Source organism: Lampris incognitus, chromosome 7 (genome assembly GCF_029633865.1).
Source record: "Lampris incognitus isolate fLamInc1 chromosome 7, fLamInc1.hap2, whole genome shotgun sequence".
Taxonomy (NCBI): Eukaryota; Metazoa; Chordata; class Actinopteri; order Lampriformes; family Lampridae; genus Lampris; species Lampris incognitus.
Genome location: NC_079217.1, coordinates 1,890,363 through 1,911,184, shown reverse-complemented (window position 1 = coordinate 1,911,184; position 20,822 = coordinate 1,890,363). Strand labels below are relative to the sequence as shown.

The 20,822-nt window shown below is 42.0% G+C and overlaps 3 protein-coding genes across 4 annotated transcripts in view; 1 reads left to right on the top strand and 2 right to left on the bottom strand.

Annotated features, from left to right (window-relative positions):
* The window catches only part of ddx6 (DEAD (Asp-Glu-Ala-Asp) box helicase 6), a 36,172-nt gene extending 23,341 nt beyond the window's left edge, over positions 1-12,831 (bottom strand). For both annotated transcript variants that reach the window (XM_056283147.1, XM_056283148.1), the window contains exons 1-5: positions 12,642-12,831; positions 11,364-11,928; positions 11,065-11,128; positions 3,524-3,628; positions 3,293-3,422 (exon numbers count right to left, since the gene is read on the bottom strand). In XM_056283147.1, the coding sequence (XP_056139122.1) occupies positions 3,293-3,422; positions 3,524-3,628; positions 11,065-11,128; positions 11,364-11,566 (502 nt within the window). In that variant the 5' untranslated portion in view covers positions 11,567-11,928; positions 12,642-12,831. The remainder of the gene's footprint in view (positions 1-3,292; positions 3,423-3,523; positions 3,629-11,064; positions 11,129-11,363; positions 11,929-12,641) is intronic.
* Positions 12,832-14,258: 1,427 nt separating this feature from the next.
* LOC130115822 (C-X-C chemokine receptor type 5) lies at positions 14,259-17,745 on the top strand. Its single transcript, XM_056283671.1, has 2 exons — positions 14,259-14,300; positions 16,672-17,745. Exons 1-2 carry the CDS (start codon positions 14,259-14,261, stop codon positions 17,743-17,745), a joined length of 1,116 nt encoding a protein of 371 aa, XP_056139646.1.
* A 498-nt stretch (positions 17,746-18,243) lies between these two features.
* Positions 18,244-20,822, bottom strand: part of bcl9l (bcl9 like) — a 52,937-nt gene continuing 50,358 nt past the window's right edge. Inside the window, exons 8-9 of the mRNA XM_056283250.1 lie at positions 20,480-20,734; positions 18,244-19,903 (exon numbers count right to left, since the gene is read on the bottom strand). Of these exons, the coding sequence (XP_056139225.1) occupies positions 18,708-19,903; positions 20,480-20,734 (1,451 nt within the window). The 3' untranslated portion in view covers positions 18,244-18,707. The remainder of the gene's footprint in view (positions 19,904-20,479; positions 20,735-20,822) is intronic.

The following is a 20,822-nucleotide window of genomic DNA, read 5'->3' as shown; positions in this document are numbered from 1 at the left end:
GTCAAGTGGAACTAGGGATGTTAATGATTACTCATTAATCGATTAATTTCCGTTAAGAATTTAACCAATTAAAAATGTATTAACTGACAATTTCACCAGAGCTCAAGTATATTCATTTTTATACTACAAGAGGGCGTACTTCAACTTTGCAGTTCAGAAAAACTACTGGCGCAAAGAAGCAGTCCTGACCAATTATGATCCTGACCACATAGACTTGTTCATTTTCTTAAACACAAATCAGTAGGATTTAAGTTTATTGTGAAGTGGTTAAGAGTATTTTTCATTTTCCTTTTATACAGCCCTTTGTTTATTTAAAAATGGGTTTGGTTTGCCTTGTTAGTCTAGAAATGGCAATAATTGCGCCCCATTTGGCATTGTTCTGTTTGGCGGTGCCATTTGTTGAATAAGGACAGGCAGACAAGAGCAGCCATTTTGAGTGAGAGCCTTATTGTTTTGTTTTTCTGTTTGTTTAAATTGTTTGTGCTTCATGAATAATGTTTCACAGAACTAATTTGCCACTAAAATTCTTTTGAATAAAACAAACAGAAAAACACGTGCATTTTGTATCTCATTAATGATTAATCGATTGTTAATGTGTTCAACTATCCCTTAAGGAAAATGCGAGAAATTTGCAACCCCAAGTGCAACAACAAGGAATATTTATGATGAAATACAAGGCTTTAACGTCTTGAAATAGAAACAGAAGACCACGATTCTTGATTTCATGACAAGTAGGCAAATGATTCATACATGATGGGGCCAGGAGGGAAATAAAGCCATCACATCTGACTTTTAGCTAGATTAATCTTTACCGAAACTGTGCATTTGACAGCTATTATAATCAACCTGTCAACTTAGATATTACATATTCAGCTGCTGCCACAATTAAAAAAAAAAAAAAAAGCTTAAGGGCATGAAACCTAAAAGACAGACTGGGTACACACCAGATGACTTTTCAAATCCTAATAGTTTGAAATTATAGTAGACCGCACGTAAAGATTACAGATTTTTTTGCTTATATGGTCTCAGTGCATCCCATAATTTATCATATTCCCTCTAAAGGCCTGTGCCACTTTCAGATTTAAGTGAAAATATTTTAAAATTCTCTCATTTCTGTTTCTTTTACGGAGTTAGTAAATTTGACTATTGTTTAAAATTCTTTGCCTCTGGTTGGACCATTTTGTTTATGAAAATTAGCAAAAATAAATACACTGATAATGTTTTGAAGGTTACCCAAAGGGGGAAAAACACTTAAATTAATTAAATAAATAAGTACAGATTGGCTAGTGAAATGAGGCCAATTTCTCCTGTGGAGTTGAAAAAATGTTCACATTATCGGGGCAGCCTAGACTGGCTTTCAAGTAGATCTTGAGGCTTGGACTGAATCGGTAAAACATTTCACACTACAGGAAAATCCGAGCTGACACTCAGCTCCAAGCAGCCTAAGATTGGGCCCACTCTCTCAACTGTTAAGAGGAGCAAATCGGGCCAATTATCCTGTAGTGTGTGCCCAGCCTATAAGCAGCAGGCATCAAGAGGCCAATAACAACTATCAGTTAAGAATTCAAGTAGATACAGATGCCACAACCAGCAACTGGTTAAAGTATCAGCTCTTAGTTTTTGGCTGGACCACAACAGCGGGACCAGCATGCGGTTGTCCATGAGTGAGTAACTGAGTGAGAGCCAGTGAGTGATGGAGTTTCATTGGTCGGACGGCAGAGTTGCAGTTTCCCTATTGGCCGAATGAACAGTTTTCTATTATGTTATCAGCTGTTCACGGAACCGATGTCAAAACAGCCAGCTTTTTAAGCGTAGTCGCGCAAAAACAGCCGTTTAATAAATGTAGTCGCAGTCCAGCCATATACTAGGTTTTAACCTAGTCTTATTCGTAAATATAGTTCCACTTTTACATTAGGCATTAACCTATTAAATCACTAATGATCTGCTGATGGCAGCTGATTCTGGGCTGTTAACCATACTTGTCCTCCTTGATCAGAGTGTAGCCTTTGCCTTGGATACCATCTCACATAATATCCTCCTAGAAAGATTAGCTTCCATTGGAATAACTGGCACCCCCCTTGTCTGGTTTAGATCATATCACTCTAGCCACACCCAGTTTGTCCAACCTGAAAATTTGAGATCACAGTCCTTTCCTTTCTGACTGCTTAATAGAAATTAAATCCTGGTTTTCATACCACTTCCTCAAACTTAATAGTGATAAAACAGGTCCTCCTAGTAGACACTAAATCTACTTTGGCCAAACCTGATAGTTTTTCTCTGACTATTGACAATTCTATAGTTCCTCCATCGCCTCAGATTAAGAGTCTGGGTGTCATCATGGACAGCACATTATCTTTTGAAGCTCACATCAACAATGTTACTCAGTCTGCATACTTCCACTTACACAATGTTAATCGTCTTTGCCCGTCACTTAGACGTAACAGCACCGCCATACTCCCTCACACCATGGTTACATCCCGTATTGACGACTGTAATTCTATCCTCTTTGGTCTTCCCCTCAAGTGTCTTCATAAACTTCAACTGGTCCACAATTCAGCTGCCCGTATCATTACCAGAACTCCTACCATAGATCATATTTCCTGTTCTTCAGCAACTCCACTGGCTCCCTGTCAAATACTGTACTGACTTCAAGATCCTGCTCCTCACCTTTAAGGCCCTTAATAACCTAGCTCCTTCGTATCTTTCCGAACTCCTTCATATCCACATGCCCTCCCGCACTCTCAGATCCTCTTCTGCTCTCCAACTCACTACACCATCAGCCCGCTTGACTACCATGGGGACTAGAGCCTTCAGTCATTCTGCCCCCTGCCTATGGAACTCTCTCCCACAAGACATTCACAACACTGACTCTCTTTCAACCTTCAAATCCCATCTCAAAATGTACCTTTTCAAACTGGCATATTTAGTCTGATACACACTTCATTGAGTTTTGTGCAGATAATGATTTTATACTTATCTGTTGTATTAACTTTTTTTATTGTCTACTTTGCTTATTTTGATTTTATGCTGTCTGATACAGTGCTGCTTGATTTTTTTTTTACTGTGTTCTGTAAGGTGTCCTTGAGTGCTCTGAAAGGCGCCCACAAATAAAATGTATTATTATTATTCGGTTCGTCAGCTCAAATTCTCTTTTTGAAAACAGTTACTCCCATTATAAAGCACACATTCTTTTGAACTGACTGACTGGGACTCGAATTGGGTAAAGTCTTAAGTCTTCTGCCTTTCTGACATATGCCCTAAATTTGCAGTTAAAACATAACAGCTTCCTCACCTTGTATGCAGTCCTTCTTCAGGTCAATGCGTTCAAGTAAGGGGATGAGGTAGGCTCCACTCTTTCCCGTGCCATTCTTGGCTCTGGCTAAGATGTCCCTTCCTGAAAGTGCAATGGGAATACTCTCTTCCTATGGAAAAAATGGGCTGGTTAGAATAGTATTACACGTTTCAAAGTAAATGCTGTTTTTGGTTTTAATCCTATCAACAGGAGAAGTGTGACTGAATTTACTTGAATTGGGGATGGTTTCTCCCAGCCCATCTCAAAGATTCCCATAAGAAGCTCCCTCTTTAGGCAATAATCCTCAAATTCATTGCCCTTTGTTGCAGTCACATCCTGTAATTGCAATTTAATTAAAGCAACAGTTAGCAGAAGGTATTCAAGATGCACACATCAATGCATAAACTTAGATAACATCAATGAGTTACAATTACGTCACCAGTAATAGCAGAGATTTTCTCAAAAACACTAAAGTCTTCTCCATCATGCCATCACCTAGTTGAAGCAAAGCACATTAAATCTAACTGATTTCACTGCTGATCATTTTGTTTGGTGAAATCAAAAGATAACCACTCTGCATTCGACTTTATCAGTCCTGACAGTCAAATTAAGTGTTAGGAAACAAAAGTGTTCGGAAATGATTCTTTTGACTATACTGTAGCAATAACATAGAGCATTATATGCCATGATGCAGGTGCAAAGGTGGTGGAGCTATGCCTGACAAAGCTATAAAAAGACGAATTGCATACCACCAGAACTGCCTAGATCATATTCAAACACAAAATACCTTCTTAAGCGATAAAGATCTTACAGACTGGGTTGCACCAAAGAAAGGTTAATTTAATCTAAAATTAGTTCTAATCAGAGTTTAGCAAAACTAGGTTTAAAATGACTAAATCTAGATTTAAAATTAAGCAAAGCTGTTGCACAGTTATAATCTAGGGCTGATGATTGATGAAAAAAGAATTTACGAATTAATCGCACAATGTACTGCAATTAATCACAATTAACGACTTTTTTTCTTCTAAGACTAAAGCTTGTAATAATGGATATTTAAATGTAAAATCACAGAATTAATGTGGAATCAACACAAAGTATATTTAAATTCAAACAGTATTGTTAAATAGCATCTTTTTAACTTTGAACACAGATTCTCTCCTGTGAACCACAGATTTCCAATAAAACCATCAAAATTAACCATCAGCATGAATAGCATATTATATGCGCTAACAAAAATAATAACAAAACCCAGGCCTATGTGTTAAAGCGCCAGTTGAATTTCAAAAGCATCAAGGCCATTAAAATTAAATATTAGTCTCACGCATCTTGAATTCAAATACTTTCATGACAGACTGGGACAACTAAGAGATCCGTTTCAAAATGCAAGAGGACAAGATTTCTAAACAGATATATAGTGAGCTTGAAAAATGTGTTTCTGTGCCTACCAAGACACCAGGTTTAATAACTTTTAGCTTTATTAAGCAATGTAATGTCACAAAAGACAAAACACATTTGTAGAAATAAATGGTGAAAAAAGTAAAAAAAAAAATAGATATCAGCTTAGAAGGCAATAATTTCCTTTAGCAGCAATATAAATGATAATTAACAATGTGTTCCATGTTCAAGCGCCAGTTGAATTTGAAGTGTCATGAATTCAGTATTTTGATTACATGTTCAAAATGGTGCATCACAGGACCCTATATGCGCCGCTATGGCACAGCATAGTGCTAGAATAATATCCTCCATGATGGTATGAGGGCTGGGAATAAATAAAGCCTACTGCTGAGAGAAAAGTGGAGACAAAGGTTACAAAGTGTTAACAGTGCAGGAACAAGCAGAGTAGGGTAAAAAGACAGCTCTCTATGCACCAACAACCAGGAGGGACGCGCACAACGGCAACATTATTGATGGTACGTACCAAAAATAACATCTGCAACTGACCACGGCACAGTGTTGTGATAATGTTATCCGTGGAATCAAATGGCAACATTTGCTTAAAAACATTGCTGCGACATCACAAGAATGTCGCCAGAAGGGAATGTCGTGGTGATGAAATGGGCACTTACTGGCGATGTTGTTGCAACCTCGAGTGTTAGCTGGGTCCCCCAATATGCCTGTGAAACAGCCTTGCACAGCCAGCACGGGAAGTAACCAAAACGCAGCTGTGTTTTTTTTTTAACAAGTTAAATATTTCAAATTAATCGCAAAAATTAACATGTTAATTTCTACAGCACTATTAAACACTAATCTGTTTAATAAATCCAAGTTTATTGATGTAAACTGAAATTAAGAGTAATCAATATGAAGATGTTTGCTTACCCACATTAAAACAAATAAGACTAAAATAAATTTGAGTGCTGTCAAGATCTGGTAACTATAAAAGAGGGGAGAAAACCATTCATTTTCGGCAGCTCTGTACAAAACGTTACATTGTTCGCTCGCTAAATAAGAGCTCCCATTCACCCCACCAGGGTTCTGAATTGGGATGCGAGTACAATCAATTGCACGCAGCACTCCTGGAAATCCAGCTCGCCTGCAGAATCCAGCAGCCGTTTCCCCCATTGCAGTGAACCGGATGTGCTGGTTTCTTCAGACTTGCTATAGGCCAAGACACTGCTGCTAACAGTTCAGCAGACAGTGGAAGGCTTACTGCTATATCAATTTAGTTAGCTAGCAAACAATATACCATTTTGTTTAGGTAAGCAAGCATCTCCATATTGATTTAACCATTTAATGTGGGTTTACATTGATTTACCTTGGATTTACTAAATGGAGATTAGTTTTTAGTTGTGCAGCAGAGCTATGCTTAATTTTTAATTTGGATTTACTCATTTTAAACATAGTTTTGCTAAAATCTGATTAGAACTAATCTTAGATTAAATTAATCTTTGCTGGTGCAACCCAGTCTTAGTGTACTAGAATGTTTTATCCACCCTCCCACCCCAAACTGACAATGACATGTAAAAGGAGAGTAAAATAAACAAGCTCTGTATCACACTTGTACAGTACTGAAATAAACGAGAAGAGGGCACTCTAGTAGAGTGCATATCTCTTGCCAGGGGTATCACCTCTTCTCTGGCGCTTGGACTTGGCAACAAACCACCCCTTTTCTCCCCACCTATTGGGAGAGGGGAAAATATGGAGGCAGTGCCTGTGTATCGCCCCTTCTCCGGTGCTTAGACTTGGGCAAAAAAAACAAGCTGAGGAGTTCGCACTCAATTGTGGTACAAAACAGGTTTATCCAAAGGTTTTGAATCACCGCAGCCACAAGGTCCTTGATCATATACAATCACAACTGTGCAAAAAAATATATTAGGCTGACAGGCCCAGTAGTATGCAAGATTCGCAACAGACAGATTCTCTCTCTCTCTCTCACACACACACACACACACACACACACACACACACACACACACACACACACACACACACACACACACACACACACACGATGTTTTTCCTGCCATTGTAAGACTTTTATAAAGCGCCCAAGCGGATTGAACGAGAAATATGGAAAAAAAAGAATTTAATATGCAGTGCTCAAGCTAAAAATTTTTTTAAAAAATCTACCTAATAAAGCCCTTTTGCCTGTTGGTCTGTGGATGCACAGACTCCTAGGCAGACCCTCCCACGAATGTGACCAAGTCTAATATGAACTTGCACATTCCAAAAATAAAGGTTTTGCTATTTGACCATTTTGATCTGACCCTAAACCCTGTCTTTATTTTCATAATATAATACTACTAATACTACTACTACTTTTGGCTGCTCCCGTTAGGGGTCGCCACAGTGGATCATCTGTTTCCATCTCTTCCTGTCCTCTGCATCTTCCTCTGTCACACCAGCCACCTGCATGTCCTCCCTCACCACATCCATAAACCTCCTCTTTGGCCTTCCTCTTCTCCTCTTCCCTGGCAGCTCCATATTCAGCATCCTTCTCCCAGTATACCCAGCATCTCTCCTCCACACATGTCCAAACCATCTCCATCTTGTCTCTCTTTCTTTGTCTCCAAGCCGTCCAACCTGAGCTGTCCCTCTAATATACTCGTTCCTAATCCTGTCCTTCTTCATCACTCCCAATTAAAATCTTATCTTCATCTCTGCCACCTCCAGCTCCACCTCCTGTCTTTTCATCGGTGCCACTGTCTCCAAACCATGTAACATAGCTGGTCTCACAACCATCTTGTAAACCTTCCCTTTAACTCTTGCTGGTACCCTTCTGTCGCAAAGCACTCCTGACACTCTTCTCCACCCACTCCACCCTGCCTGCACTCTCTTCTTCACCTCTCTTCTGCACTCCCCGTTACTTTGGACAGTTGACCCCAAGTATTTAAACTCATACGCCTTCGTCACCTCCACTCCTTGCATCCTGACCATTCCACTGTCCTCCCTCTCATTCACGCATAGATATTCCGTCTTGCTCCTACTGACTTTCATTCCTCTTCTCTCCAGTGCACACCTCCACCTCTCCAGGCTCTCCTCAACCTGCACCCTACTCTCGCTACAGATCACAATGTCATCCGCAAACATCATCGTCCACGGAGACTCCAGCCTGATCTTGTCCGTCAACCTGTCCATCACCATTGCAAACAAGAAAGGGCTCAGAGCCGATCCTTGATGTAATCCCACCTCCACCTTGAACCCATCTGTCATTCCAACCACACACCTCACCACTGTCACACTGCCCTCATATATATCCTGCACCACTCCTACATACATCTCTGCAACTCCCGACTTCCTCAAACAATACCACACCTCCTCTCTCGGCACCCTGTCGTATGCTTTCTCTAAATCTACAAAGACACAATGTAACTCTTTCTGGCCTTCTCTATACTTCTCCATCAACATTCTCAAAGCAAACATCACATCTGTGGTGCTCTTTCATGGCATGAAACCATACTGCTGCTCGCTAATCGTCACCTCTCCTCCTCTTAACCTAGCTTCTATTACTCTTTCCCATATCTTCATGCTGTGGCTGATCAACTTTATACCTCTGTAGCTGCTACAGTTCTGCACATCGCCCTTGTTCTTGAAAATCGGTACCAGTATGCTTCTTCTCCACTCCTCAGCATCCTCTCACTTTCCAGGATTGTGTTAAACAATCTAGTTAAAAACCCCACTGCCATCTCTCCTAAACATCTCCATGCCTCCACAGGTATGTCATCAGGACCAACTGCCATTCCACTCTTCATCCTCTTCATAGCTGCCCTCACGTCCTCCTTGCTAATCCACTGAACTTCCTGATTCACTATCCCCACATCATCCAACCTTCTCTCGCTCTCATTTTCTTCATTCATCAGCCCCTCAAAGTACTCCTTCCACCTTCTCAGCACACTCTCCTCACTTGTCAGCACATTTCCATCTCTATCCTTGATCGCCCTAACTTGCTGCACATCCTTCACAGCTCGGTCCCTCTGTCTAGCCAATCGGTACAAGTCCTTTTCTCCTTTCTTAGTGTCTAACCTGTCATACAACTCACCATACGCCTTTTACTTTGCCACCTCTCTCTTTGCTTTACACTGCATCTCCTTGTACTCCTGTCTACTTTCTTCATCTCTCTGACTATCCCACTTCTTCTTTGCCAACCTCTTTCTCTGTATAATTTGCTGTACTTCCTCATTCCACCACCAAGTCTCCTTGTCTTCCTTCCTCTGTCCTGATGACACACCAAGTACCTTCCTAGCTGTCTCCCTCACTATTTCTGCAGTGGTTGTCCAGCCATCTGGCAACTCTTCAATACCACCCAGTGCCTGTCTTAACTCCTGCCTGAACTCCACACAAGTCTTCCTTCTTCAACTTCCACCATTTGATCTTCGGCTGTGTCTTCACTCGCTTCCTCTTCTTGGTCTCCAAAGTCATCCTACAGCTTTATTATATTATTTTCATAATATAATAAAGCTGAGTAAACCATTTACACTCGCTCGATTCACATCTACTGTTGACTCAGATCAGGCAGCGACAAGAATATGCAACACTTCCTGTTTCAACTAGCCTAGAGGAAGTTGTTCTTCTATAACTTTCACATTTTTTTGGTTATCAAAATTCCTTTAACAACTTTAGATCATGTCGCTGCCCAATCTAAGTTAACAGTAGATTTGAGTCGTGAAACAGTTTACCCAGCTTTATTATATATATGAATATAAAGAGAGAGGTTAGTTTTGGTTCATCCAGTGTTCCTTCAGTTCTTCTGCGCTGACATCAACAGTGAATGATTTGCTGACTTGCAGAATATGATCCAACTTCTCCTTTACGTTCAAGACTCATACACTGTCACTGCTCGATCTAAGTCAACCATGCACGTGGGTGACTTAGATCTACGGTTGACTCAGATCAACCAGCGACAGAGCAACACTGGTCGAGCTAACTAGAGTGAATGAAAAGAGGGAGCACCATAAGCAAGAACAAAGGTTTTTCAAAGGTTTTTGAATCACTGCAACTACAAGTGGTTCTTGATCATAATCATAACTCCACAAAATTTTTTTAGGTTGATGGGTCCAGTAGTATGCTAGATTAGCTGTACACATGCATGCATCCCCCCCCCCCTTCAGGCGGTCGCCTGGCAGAGATGATCGATTCCATGTATTGGGAAGCACAATCCTTAATTCTTTATGGAGAGACCTCTTGAGCAATTAGATTACTTGCTAGAACTACACATACAATAAACAATTTTCATCGGTTTTACTTGAAGAGGGGAATGTTACACACTGATCAGCCAAAATATTAAAACCACCTGCCTAATATTTTGAACGTTCCACTCCCACCAAAACAGTCCTGACCCATCGAGGAATGGACTCCACAAGACCTCTGGAGGTGTCCTCTTAGTATCTGGCGCCAAGATGTTAGCAGCATATATGTTCAGTAAATTGCAAAGTGGGGCCTCCACGGATCAGACTTTATCTTATGTACTGATCAGATTGAGAGCTGGGGAATTTGGAGGCCAAGGCAACACCTTGAACTCTTTGTCATGTTCCTTAAACCATTCCTGAACAACTTTTGCAGTGTGGCAGGGCACATCATCCGGCTGAAAGAAGACACTGCCATCAGGGAATACTGTTGCTATGAAGGGGTGTACTTGGTCTGCAACAATGTTTGGGTAGGTGGTATGTGTCAAAGTAACATCCACATGAATGCCAGGACCCAAGGTTTCCCAGAACATTGCCCAGAGCATCACACTGCCTCCACCGGCTAGCCTTCTTCCCATAGCGCATCCTGGTGCCATCTCTTCCCCAGGTAAACCACACACACACACACACACACACACACACACACACACACACACACACACACACACACACACACACACACACACACACACACACATAATTTCAAAGAAAATGTGATACATCAGACCAGGCCACCGTCTTCCATTACTCCATGGTCCAGTTCTGACACTCGCATGCCCACTGCATGGGCAATGAACAGGGGTCATCATGGGCACTCTGAGCCATCGGTCGCTACGCAGCAAGCTATGATGTCTGTGTTCTGACACCTGTCCATCATAGCCAGCATTAACTTTTTCAGCAATTTGAGCTACAGTATCTCTTCAGTGGAATCAGACCAGACAGGCTAACCTTTGCTACCTCCCCTTTCAGTGGTTTTAATGTTTTGGCTGATCGGTGTATATTCAAGTAATGATTAATTTTCAGAACGTTACCTCCCAACTACGCACCATGAAAGCAAGTCAATACCCCCCCCCCCCCAAGTATGTTTCACTATTAAAGCAATATACTACTAATATAAATATATCTTTTTATAATGCATTAGATACCCACAGAAGTTTTCATCCGCATGTCCTTTGGGGGTAGTTTCAGATTTTTCTTCCAGTCATCGCCTGGCCTATGGAGTACAAAATCATTGTAAACAAACCCAAGGATAAAACTGATCCAACATCAAACCATCCGTTAATGGTATCAAGCATTAAAATGAAAGAATGCTTGTGAATAGAGTTGAGGTCCAAACCCTTTTAGCAAGAGCAACAGTTTTTTAGAAGTACTTAAAAAATGATACAAAATTAATGGTGACACTATCAGGACTTCATATTACTTAAACACTGTCAAAATGAAGAACTTACTTGATGACAGTGTTGGCTGCAGGGGATGACTGAGAGCTACCATTATTGATTGTGCTGGGGCCTTTAATCTGGCTTAGTTGCTGCTGTTGTGGGCCTCCTCCACCTCCACCTGGTCCTCCAGCAGGCTTCACAGAGCCCCTAAGCTGTCCATTCTGGTTGGACAAACCCAAAATTACTGGGTTCTCTGTTCTGGCGGTGCTCATGTTTGCTTTATAGTTAAGTTTTCAGTTCCAATGATGAAACTTTATCGGTGTCGAGATAAATGAGTCCAGTCCACTGGGAGTAAAACTGAGGACTGCCCTTCCCTCTTTTGATAATTTTCTAAAGGCAATTATTTTTTCGAATCTGTCCCAATAGGCTCCTTAGTAAATTTACTTTTTGAAAAACACCTCAAAATGCAACAATAACATAGCACACATGTGATTTCGACAATGTTAGCTGGAAAATTACACAGCAGGAGCCCTTTGCTAGCTTCCAAGTAGGGGCCAACAATTTAGCTAGCCATCTTGTTTAGCTGAACTTGGCTAGAGCCGTTATACGTCCTTTCTCGCTGGCTTCTCCAACCCTGAAACACACCAAAAATGATAAAAGGCATAAGCACAGTTAAAAAGAACCCCTCAATACATTCACAACAACTTGTGCCAAGTGGCAGATGTGAGGGGACGGTCTTTGCGAATTGTTTAAGATATTCTAAGTGGTTATTTAGACTGTTGTTTTGCTAATTGGACCGTGTTTACGGTGAACGCCTAGCTTTAAAAGATTAACGTTTGAAGATCCTTGTTGAAGTTAACGTCAGTAGCCGTCGCCAGCGACCTCAAAACACAAAGTCGACTGCTTTAGCAACGTGGAACGCTTAATTATGAAACTATACCAAGTTAAGAGGAGTGACTTGTGTAATGCTGCCTAGCTAATCTACCAGCAGTTAAAGCTAGCTAGCTAGCTAGCGAGGGTTCCATAAACGTCACTAGCCCTAGCAAGCTAAAGTTAGCGAGGGGTTGTTTAATAACGAACTGGCGGTGTCGGATAAACACCACATTAAACCAATTGCTGAGCAAAATGTTGCTACTTCGGTGAAGAAAGCGACTACTGCGCTGCTTGTGGCTGTCAAATGTTACCTTTTGTCAGCATGTCGCTTCAAAACACTTGATAGCTCAGCTAAAGACAACCTTAGCCAATGTGGGCTGCTAACAAAACTCGACGTTCGTCGTTAGCTTAAGCGGTCAGGCGGCTAGGCTAGGCTAGGCTAACATTAGCGGAGTAGTTGACCAGGAAACTTACAGAGAGGTTACCACAAACCGGGTGGCTAGCGCAAGCGAAAAGCGGACGAAATGTAAATGCTGACGGTGAGACACACATACGCTAACATCGGGTATCTGAAAGAATCGATTCACTTTGAGACGTTTGTTGTGAGGAGGTTACGATCTTAGCTGACTACGAAAAGCTTTCGTCGGACTAGACCGAGCATCCAAGATGGCGCCCACTCATATTAAACCCGCCCACTTCCGGCAGGTCGGCTGGTTTCGTTTTAAACTGATGAATAGCCGCACGCTCGTCACAAGTTCAAATTATTATTATTATTATTATTATTATTATTATTATTCAGGTCACCTAATCAAACGTATGAACACATCTTTAACACGTGTGTAGTAGAGACAAAATGTCAAACACCCATTTTAATGTGCCACGAACAAGTGAAGGATTTCTGTGCGAGGTCTCGCCCGGTAACATAAACATGAGTGTGAAATGAAAAAGCCATCTGTCAATCACCTGTCACGTTTTCTGCAGGGGGGGGGTGGATGGATGGGGGGGGGGACGTCCTATGCCACGTAGTCTGCAAATCAGATCTTTCGCCACGGCACCTCATAGATCAATACTTCTGATCTCACATCACCACAAAGCATTTTCTTTAACATTTTGAATTTATCCAATAAAGCCATTAGTGACAGGACACAGCGACTGGGTGGAATGCGTTTCAGTTTGATGCAGAATCATTATGACAAGTACCAATCATCAAATCACATGTATAGAAAATCTGAATATCCTTACTACTTCCAAGTGTAGTCTTATAATAGGCAGGCGAAGGTGGATTATAAAAGGCGACGTTTCAGTTGCGCTTGCAAGGTGGTGCCCGACAAAGAAGCTTGTCAGGTCTCAAGTCAGGCACCTGGGTTCAGCAGGAGCACTGCAATCAGGGAACCATACCAGATTTACCAAAGATGCACACACACTATCTGTACTGAAGATCCACACCAAAAAGTTACTTTGGGCTTTTCTTTTGTACCCACCACTGACCCAAGACAAAAGCCACGTTTTTGTACGTGTGAATATCTTTTATGCTCCTTTTTAACTTTAATGCATCCTTGCTCCTGTAAAAAGAATGATTGGATGCACCAAGTTATATTTTCAAGGATGGCGGTTTGATGGAATTGTGGAGAACACAATGTAAAGCTGTTCTTTTGTTTACTGCTCCTTATGAAGAAACTAGTCAATCTCTGCATGTACTTTTTTTTTTTTGAATTTGCATCGCAACTGGTGCAGAAGAGGCACACTCAGAAACCCATACCTTGTGGCTAAGTAGGCAAATTCTACTAAGCTGCTGTAGGAGTCAAAAATGGCATAAGCAAAACACACGTGCAGAAACGGTAGAGGCAAGGTTATTATGCTGTTTATACACCTATGTTCAATATTCTGTTTACAAGACTTTCACCTAGGGGGCGCTATTCCTTAAGCTGGTTGGAGGGTAGGCAGAGATGGAGACGTGATTGAGTGGACCACTGTGCTGTGGTGTCTGAGCTCACTAAAGGTGATGAGAAAGACCCAGAAGGTGCTTGGACTGATTTTATTCCTTTCCTCACGCACGTCGCCTACACTGAGCCCTGCGGCGCCAGGAGCAGCATGGGGGCCACACAGAACACCTTCACGTTGGACAATTATGAGGTAGGATTTGTTATTGAAGGTCTTTTGAGATTTGTCCAGTATTTGTTGAGGGGAATGTAAAACGGTGTATCAGTGCTGGAGAGTGGGAGTTTGGCATTTCCTTAGACACGGCGCCCTCCCCAAGGCTTTGTTAGATAATCTAGAACGGGTTTCTGAAAGATGAGCGTTAACAAATGTTGGCTGACTTCGCTGCTCAAGTTCAAGATTTTTTGAAGAGATGGGTCAAATGTCCCTTACTTACAATATGATCCCAGGAAGCTCTGATCTTTCTAAAAAGAAGGTATGCACCTCCCCACGTGCTGCAGCTCCTCATGTTCGAATAAGTTTCAAGCTGTTCCGCCCCATCATGACTGGGGACTGCAGTCTTAGCAAATTGTTGCAGGATAAACCACTTAGGAGTGTAAATCAGCTGCAGTCACAGGGCCGCCACTGTGCACCAAAACAGATGGCAGCTGAAATAACAAGTATTCAGGCTGTTTTTCAACTGACCTCTTACACATGAAGTAAACTCACTCTAATGCAGCCATCATGTTGTTCATGATTCTTGCTGTCCATAGGCTTCAAAACCTTACATTTCATCAACCACTTTATTCACTCATGCTCTGATCATAATACAGGACTCTGAATCTGGAATATCATGGGAAAAGCTTATAAAATGCAAGCTTCCGAGCAATACCTGCCTCTGAATGGCCATGATTTGAAAATGATAAAATAAAACTGTAATTGTACTTTAGTGAAATGATAGCGTAAAGGAAAGCTGGTGTAGATGTAGCAATCATTACCCTCTGTGTCATAAAGATACCGTCAAATTGAATAATGATGATTAAGTCAAGTCAAGTCAATTCTATTTGTACAGCCCAATATCACAAATTACAAATATGCCTCAAGGGGCTTTACAGCAACACAACATCCTTCCTGTCCTTAGACCCTCACATCAGATAAAGAACAACTCCCTAAATTAGCTTATTTATTATATATATATATATATATATATATATATATATTTATCCATCCATCCATTACCCAAACCGCTTAGCCTGCTGTCAGGGTCACAGGGATGCTGGAGCCTATCCCAGCAGTTATTGTGCAGCAGGCGGGGAGACACCCTGGACAGGCCGCCAGGCCATCACACACACACACACACACACACACACACACCTAGGGACAATTTAGTACAGTGATTCACCTGACCTACATGTCTTTGGACTGTGGGAGGAAACTGAAGCCCCTGGAGGAAACCCACGCAGACACGGGGAGAACATGCAAACTCTACACAGAGGACGACCTGGGACGACCCCCAAGGTTGGACTACCCCGGGGCTCGAACCCAGGACCTTCTTGCTGTGAGGCGAGGCGACCACACTAACCACTGCACCATCATGCCGCCCTATATATATATATTATACACACACACACACACACACACACACACACACACACACACATATATATACATATATAGTTATATATATAGTTTTATATATATACATACATACATATGCATATACATATATAGTTATACATATATATATATATATATACATACACATGCATATATATATACACATATAGTTATATATATACATATACACACACACATATATATATATACATATATAGTTATACATACATATATATATATATACATACACACACACACACACACACATATATATATAATATAGATTAGCTAATGTTCACTGTATATTTGTGTGTTGTTGGATGTTACTTCACATCTTTCACCTATAAGCGCCAGTATATGAGTTTATTGGGTCATTTCAAATAAAGATTGTGAAGAAGTGGTCTTTGGTCACAAGTGAACAAATAAGATTATTGTCTCTAGGAGGCATGTGAATAAATATCACGTTTAGATCATTCTGGATTACTCAAAATAGTCCTCATTTATCTAGAATTTACATTCATCTTAACAGGCCACAACAGCGGTGATTTTAAACCACTTTAAAATGATTTATGGTGGTCAGAATTGATGACACCTTTTGTTTATTTAAAATCATAATTTCATCAGAAATGTCAATTTCACTAATAGAAGACACAATAATGCATGATTTTGCATTGTTGTCCCCTACATGTTGGCCCTTAGTTGCAGCGGGGAAGTGAAACCGCAGGTTTATAGTTTCCTGTTTTTGCATAATGTGAGAAAAGACTCAGGTAGCACAATTTCTCCTCTATTCACTACATGATATGATGAAAGATCCTTTATTTACCAAATTGAAATTAACTATAGGATGGTGTTGGAATTTGGCGTCAGCACGAAGCTGTATTTTACAATAGGGCAATAAGCGGTACACTGCCGCCTGTCATCATCAGTAAAATCATGTACTGTAACTGTTGAACTTCTGTGTTTCTTCAAGGATTTCTTCTCCGGCAGATCCGAGAATTCCTCAGAGTACAATTCGTCAGACGGTGATGATGCCTTCATCTGTAATGAAGAGACAAGCCAGCAACTGTTCCATGCAGCGTTCCGAACTTCGGTCTTCGGTGTGGTATTTTTGCCAGCCCTGGTAGGGAATGGCCTGATGCTGATGGTGCTCCTAAGTCGTAGGCGGCGCCTACGTATCGCTGAGATCTACCTACTACACATTGCACTGTCTGACCTTCTACTCGTGTTTACCTTTCCTTTTGTAATGGCACACAGTGCCATTGGATGGGTGTTTGGGGAGTTTCTCTGCAAGGTGGTGGGCCTGTTGAACCGCCTCAGTTTCCTTTATGGGAGCCTCCTGTTGGCTTGCATTGGGTTTGACCGGTATTTGGTCATTGTTCACGCTATCTCTAGCATGCAAGGTCGGCATCCCAGAACAGTGCACCTAACTTGTATATCAATATGGCTGGTTTGTCTCATCTTATCAGCACCCCATGTTGTGTTTTTCTCCGTGATTCAGCGTTCCACAGACCCAACCAAGCTCCTCTGCTTCTTTAAAGAGTGTGGTACCCATGCAAACGACTGGTTTTTGACCAATCGCATCTTAACTCACATGTTGTGCTTTTTCTTACCTCTGGCAGTCATGAGCTACTGCTACTCAAGAGTCATAGGGACTCTGCGCCACGGTCAGAGAAGTCAGCAGACACGGGGTGCCATACGCCTTGCTTTGCTCATCACTGCTGTGTTTTGCCTCTGCTGGCTGCCTTACAATCTCACCCTACTCGTGGACACCATGGTGGAGTTGGACGTATTCTCGAACCAAAGTTGTGAAGCCATTGCCCGGCTGGAGCAAGGGCTGGTGGTGACAGAAAGCCTGGGGTTCTTACACTGCTGCCTGAACCCCATCCTTTACGCTTTTGTTGGGGTGCGGTTCCGCAATGACCTCCTACAGTTATTATCTAGACGAGGCTGCAGGCGCATTTGTCTGCCTTTCATCAGAGCTCAGGGTCACACAGGGTCGTCCGTCTCCGAGAGAGCGCCTAGCAGCAGTACCACTTTCATGTAAAGCAATGGGAAAGGAACTGTTGTAAACGTGCTTGCGATCATAAAAATGCTACATTTAAAAAAAACCATTTTGTATTTTTATTTCATAAAGATGCAACACTGCTTCTCCTATTGCACTTGTGTCACATCCATCACATGTAGGCCAAAGATTTAACTTTTCTATTCTTTGTGTACCAACATCTGTGCCTTTTGCATGAAATCCAGATACTGCAGAGTACTGCAAAGAGTACATCTCTCCTGGCATTGTTTTGTCGTTATTCTTCTTTCTGAGGCGTCTCCTGCCTGGGCTATACTTTCTACAGCTTGTTTTTAAGAATTTTGCAGTTATTTTTGTTTCTTTCACTGTTCCAACTATGCATTGTGTCATTGTTGTGATCCCGTGTACTGGTGCGCCACACAATGTTTATTAAAAAGGATCTTATCTTCACGTTTTGTATCGTCTCTTACCAAACCACAGAAAGTGAAACAACAATAATCGAGACCAACTTCATGTTATAGACAGATCAGTATTATTCTTTTTTTAGACTTCTATTAAAACACAGTTATACAGAACAATTGCAAACAATCACAAATTGCATCTTATGTACAGCAACTATATATTATATTTATATATTTTTCTTTGCACAACAGTTTGGTAGTTGGAGAAAATAATCAATGATATTAAAACAAATAGAAAATTGAGGCACTCCTCTTCCCACAACAAATACACACATCTGTGAAATATACATAATTTACAGCATTTTAGAAAATGGCTTCAGAACTCTTACTGAACCGTGTGATGGTGGTTTAAATATTCCTTTTTTGACCAGCTGTACTCCACAATTTGAAGATCATCACTGATGTCTTTTTTTTTTAACAATTTAAATTTTTAAACACTTGCAGCAATAACATTAATGAAAACTTCTGGACATAATGGGAAAGCAAACTATTAGAAATAAGGTTTTTACACTTTAATGAACTGGATCAAAAAGGCATGTTGGTCATACCTCCAGGGCCATAGCCTATGGAACTGTCCAGAGACATTCCCCGCTGTCTTAGAGACTGGGGGCCCATCATGCTGGACTGTGGATGGGGAGGGCCCATTATGGGACCCTGAGGGGACATTAGAGGCCCTTGGGGGCCAAAGGGGTCTCCTTGAAGGGACATAGCTCGTTGTTTGGCTTGCATCATCATAAGGTTTTGCTGTGCCATCAGATTGTGTGGGTGCTGCTGTGGGGACATCATGCCTGGGTGGGGGTGGGAGGGATGGGGGAGAAGGCTGTTGGCCATCATGGCCTGCTGCTGTTGCTGGTGGTGGTGGTGGTGGTGGTGGTGGTGCTGGGACACCATACCTGTCCGTCCCATCATGTGTGCCGGGGGGCACATAGGGCCCATGCCCCCACCTGGAACCATACTCCTGGAGCCCATGCCCATACTTTGGCGTACCCCACTGTGTGCGGGGTGAGGTGGCAGCTGCTGCTCTGCCATCATATTCTGCAGGTTGGCAATGTGGGGGTTTGATGAAGGGGCACTGTTCTGTGGGGGGCCTAAAGATGAGAGCTGTTTGACAAGCTGCTGCTGGGTGGGCTGCCCCTGGTGTGGGTTATGCTGGGGCTCGCTTTTAGGGAAATACTGAAGGGTGCTGCTGGGCTTATCAGAGGGAATGATGCGTGAGAGATCAAACTCAGGGATCCCTGTGTGTGAGGGTCGTATAACTTCACTTAGATCCGGGCCATCTCCCATGGGCATGGGGGAGGAGAAGGAGGAGTCTGAGGGGTGGGTGGGGCGCTGGTGGGGAAGCCCCTTGCTGAGCAGATGCAACTGCTGAGGTGGCAAAACATCCTCATTGGATTGAGGGAATGGCTGTGACATCCCTCCAACGGGGGAGTGCATGGGTCCATGCGGCGGAGGCTGCATGCGAGGGAACCCTGCCATCTGGTTTTGAGACAATGGTGACACATTGCAGGGTCCCATTCCTTCAGGAGGTCCTCCCCCCATGGCAGACTTCATACCAGGCATGCCCATGGGGTTAGGGGAAGACAGCATAGGTCCTGAGGTGTCATGGGACAGCTGTTGCTGACCTGGGAGCACCATTCCCATGGGGCTTTGAGGATCACTGTGGGGTCCCATGGAATTCTGGGACACAAGCATCTGGGAGGCCTGGGAGTTTCCCATGTTTCCTAATGGGTGAGAGATGCCATCATTAGAAAAATCAAATATTATACTTTTACAATAGTTAATCGTAGTTCTCTCTGATCCTCTGCCTTTGTTGTTCCAAGGATCAAAGCAAAAGCTCTAAAATGATTTTTGGCTACTATGCTCAGAATTGTTGAAATGGGCTGTCAGAGGACTCGATATATGGCCCAAATCTTACCCTCAATAACATCAGTGTTATGCTTTTCAAATTTTGTCTCTGGCTCAGTTCTATACTTGTAATTGTGTGAATGCATGTACGAAATCAGAATCAGAATACCAGTATGTATTTTCTCATAACTGATATATAGATAATGGTTTACTGCTTTGTTTTGTTTTTTTATTCAGTGGTTTCTTTCATAACGTGCTGAAAGTCTATAAAATCTGCTGTACAAATGATACAAACTTAACTCATCATTAGCGATATTTGAAAATCAATTGCCATCGTTATTGTTCTAATTCTCTTACTAACATCAAAGGCTTTTTATACTTTCCAACTCCATGTTCCTAAAACTTGTGTATGGGGGTTTATTGAAAACAAAGAGTAGTATTTTATACTATACCTCCAATGCTGACACCAGAAAGAAGAGGGCGATCTGGCAGCATTTCATCATCGGAGGTGGCAATTGTTTTGATTGCATCGTGGTAGAGGGGAGTGGAGCTAGGCATGGCATACTTGGACATTTGAGTCATGATAAGTGACAAAGGGTTCTGAGTTGAAGGGACATCTGGAGAGGAAGTAAATGGCATGCTGGGATTCATGGAACCTGGCTGGCTACTAGGGGTGGAGTTTGAACTCCTGGCGGGCAGTGATGGGCCTGCAAAGAAAAGAACACACCACATCATTTCTCAAAAGATATGAGGCAGAGCATATACATGAAAAAGAACCATGCAGTGGTAGAGGAA

Coding starts and splice junctions, on each gene's coding strand:
- LOC130115822 (XM_056283671.1), top strand. CDS start 14,259: ATGGGGGCCACACAGAACACCTTCACGTTGGACAATTATGAG. Junction 14,301..16,671: donor TCACGTTGGACAATTATGAG/GTAGGATTTGTT, acceptor TGTTTCTTCAAG/GATTTCTTCTCCGGCAGATC.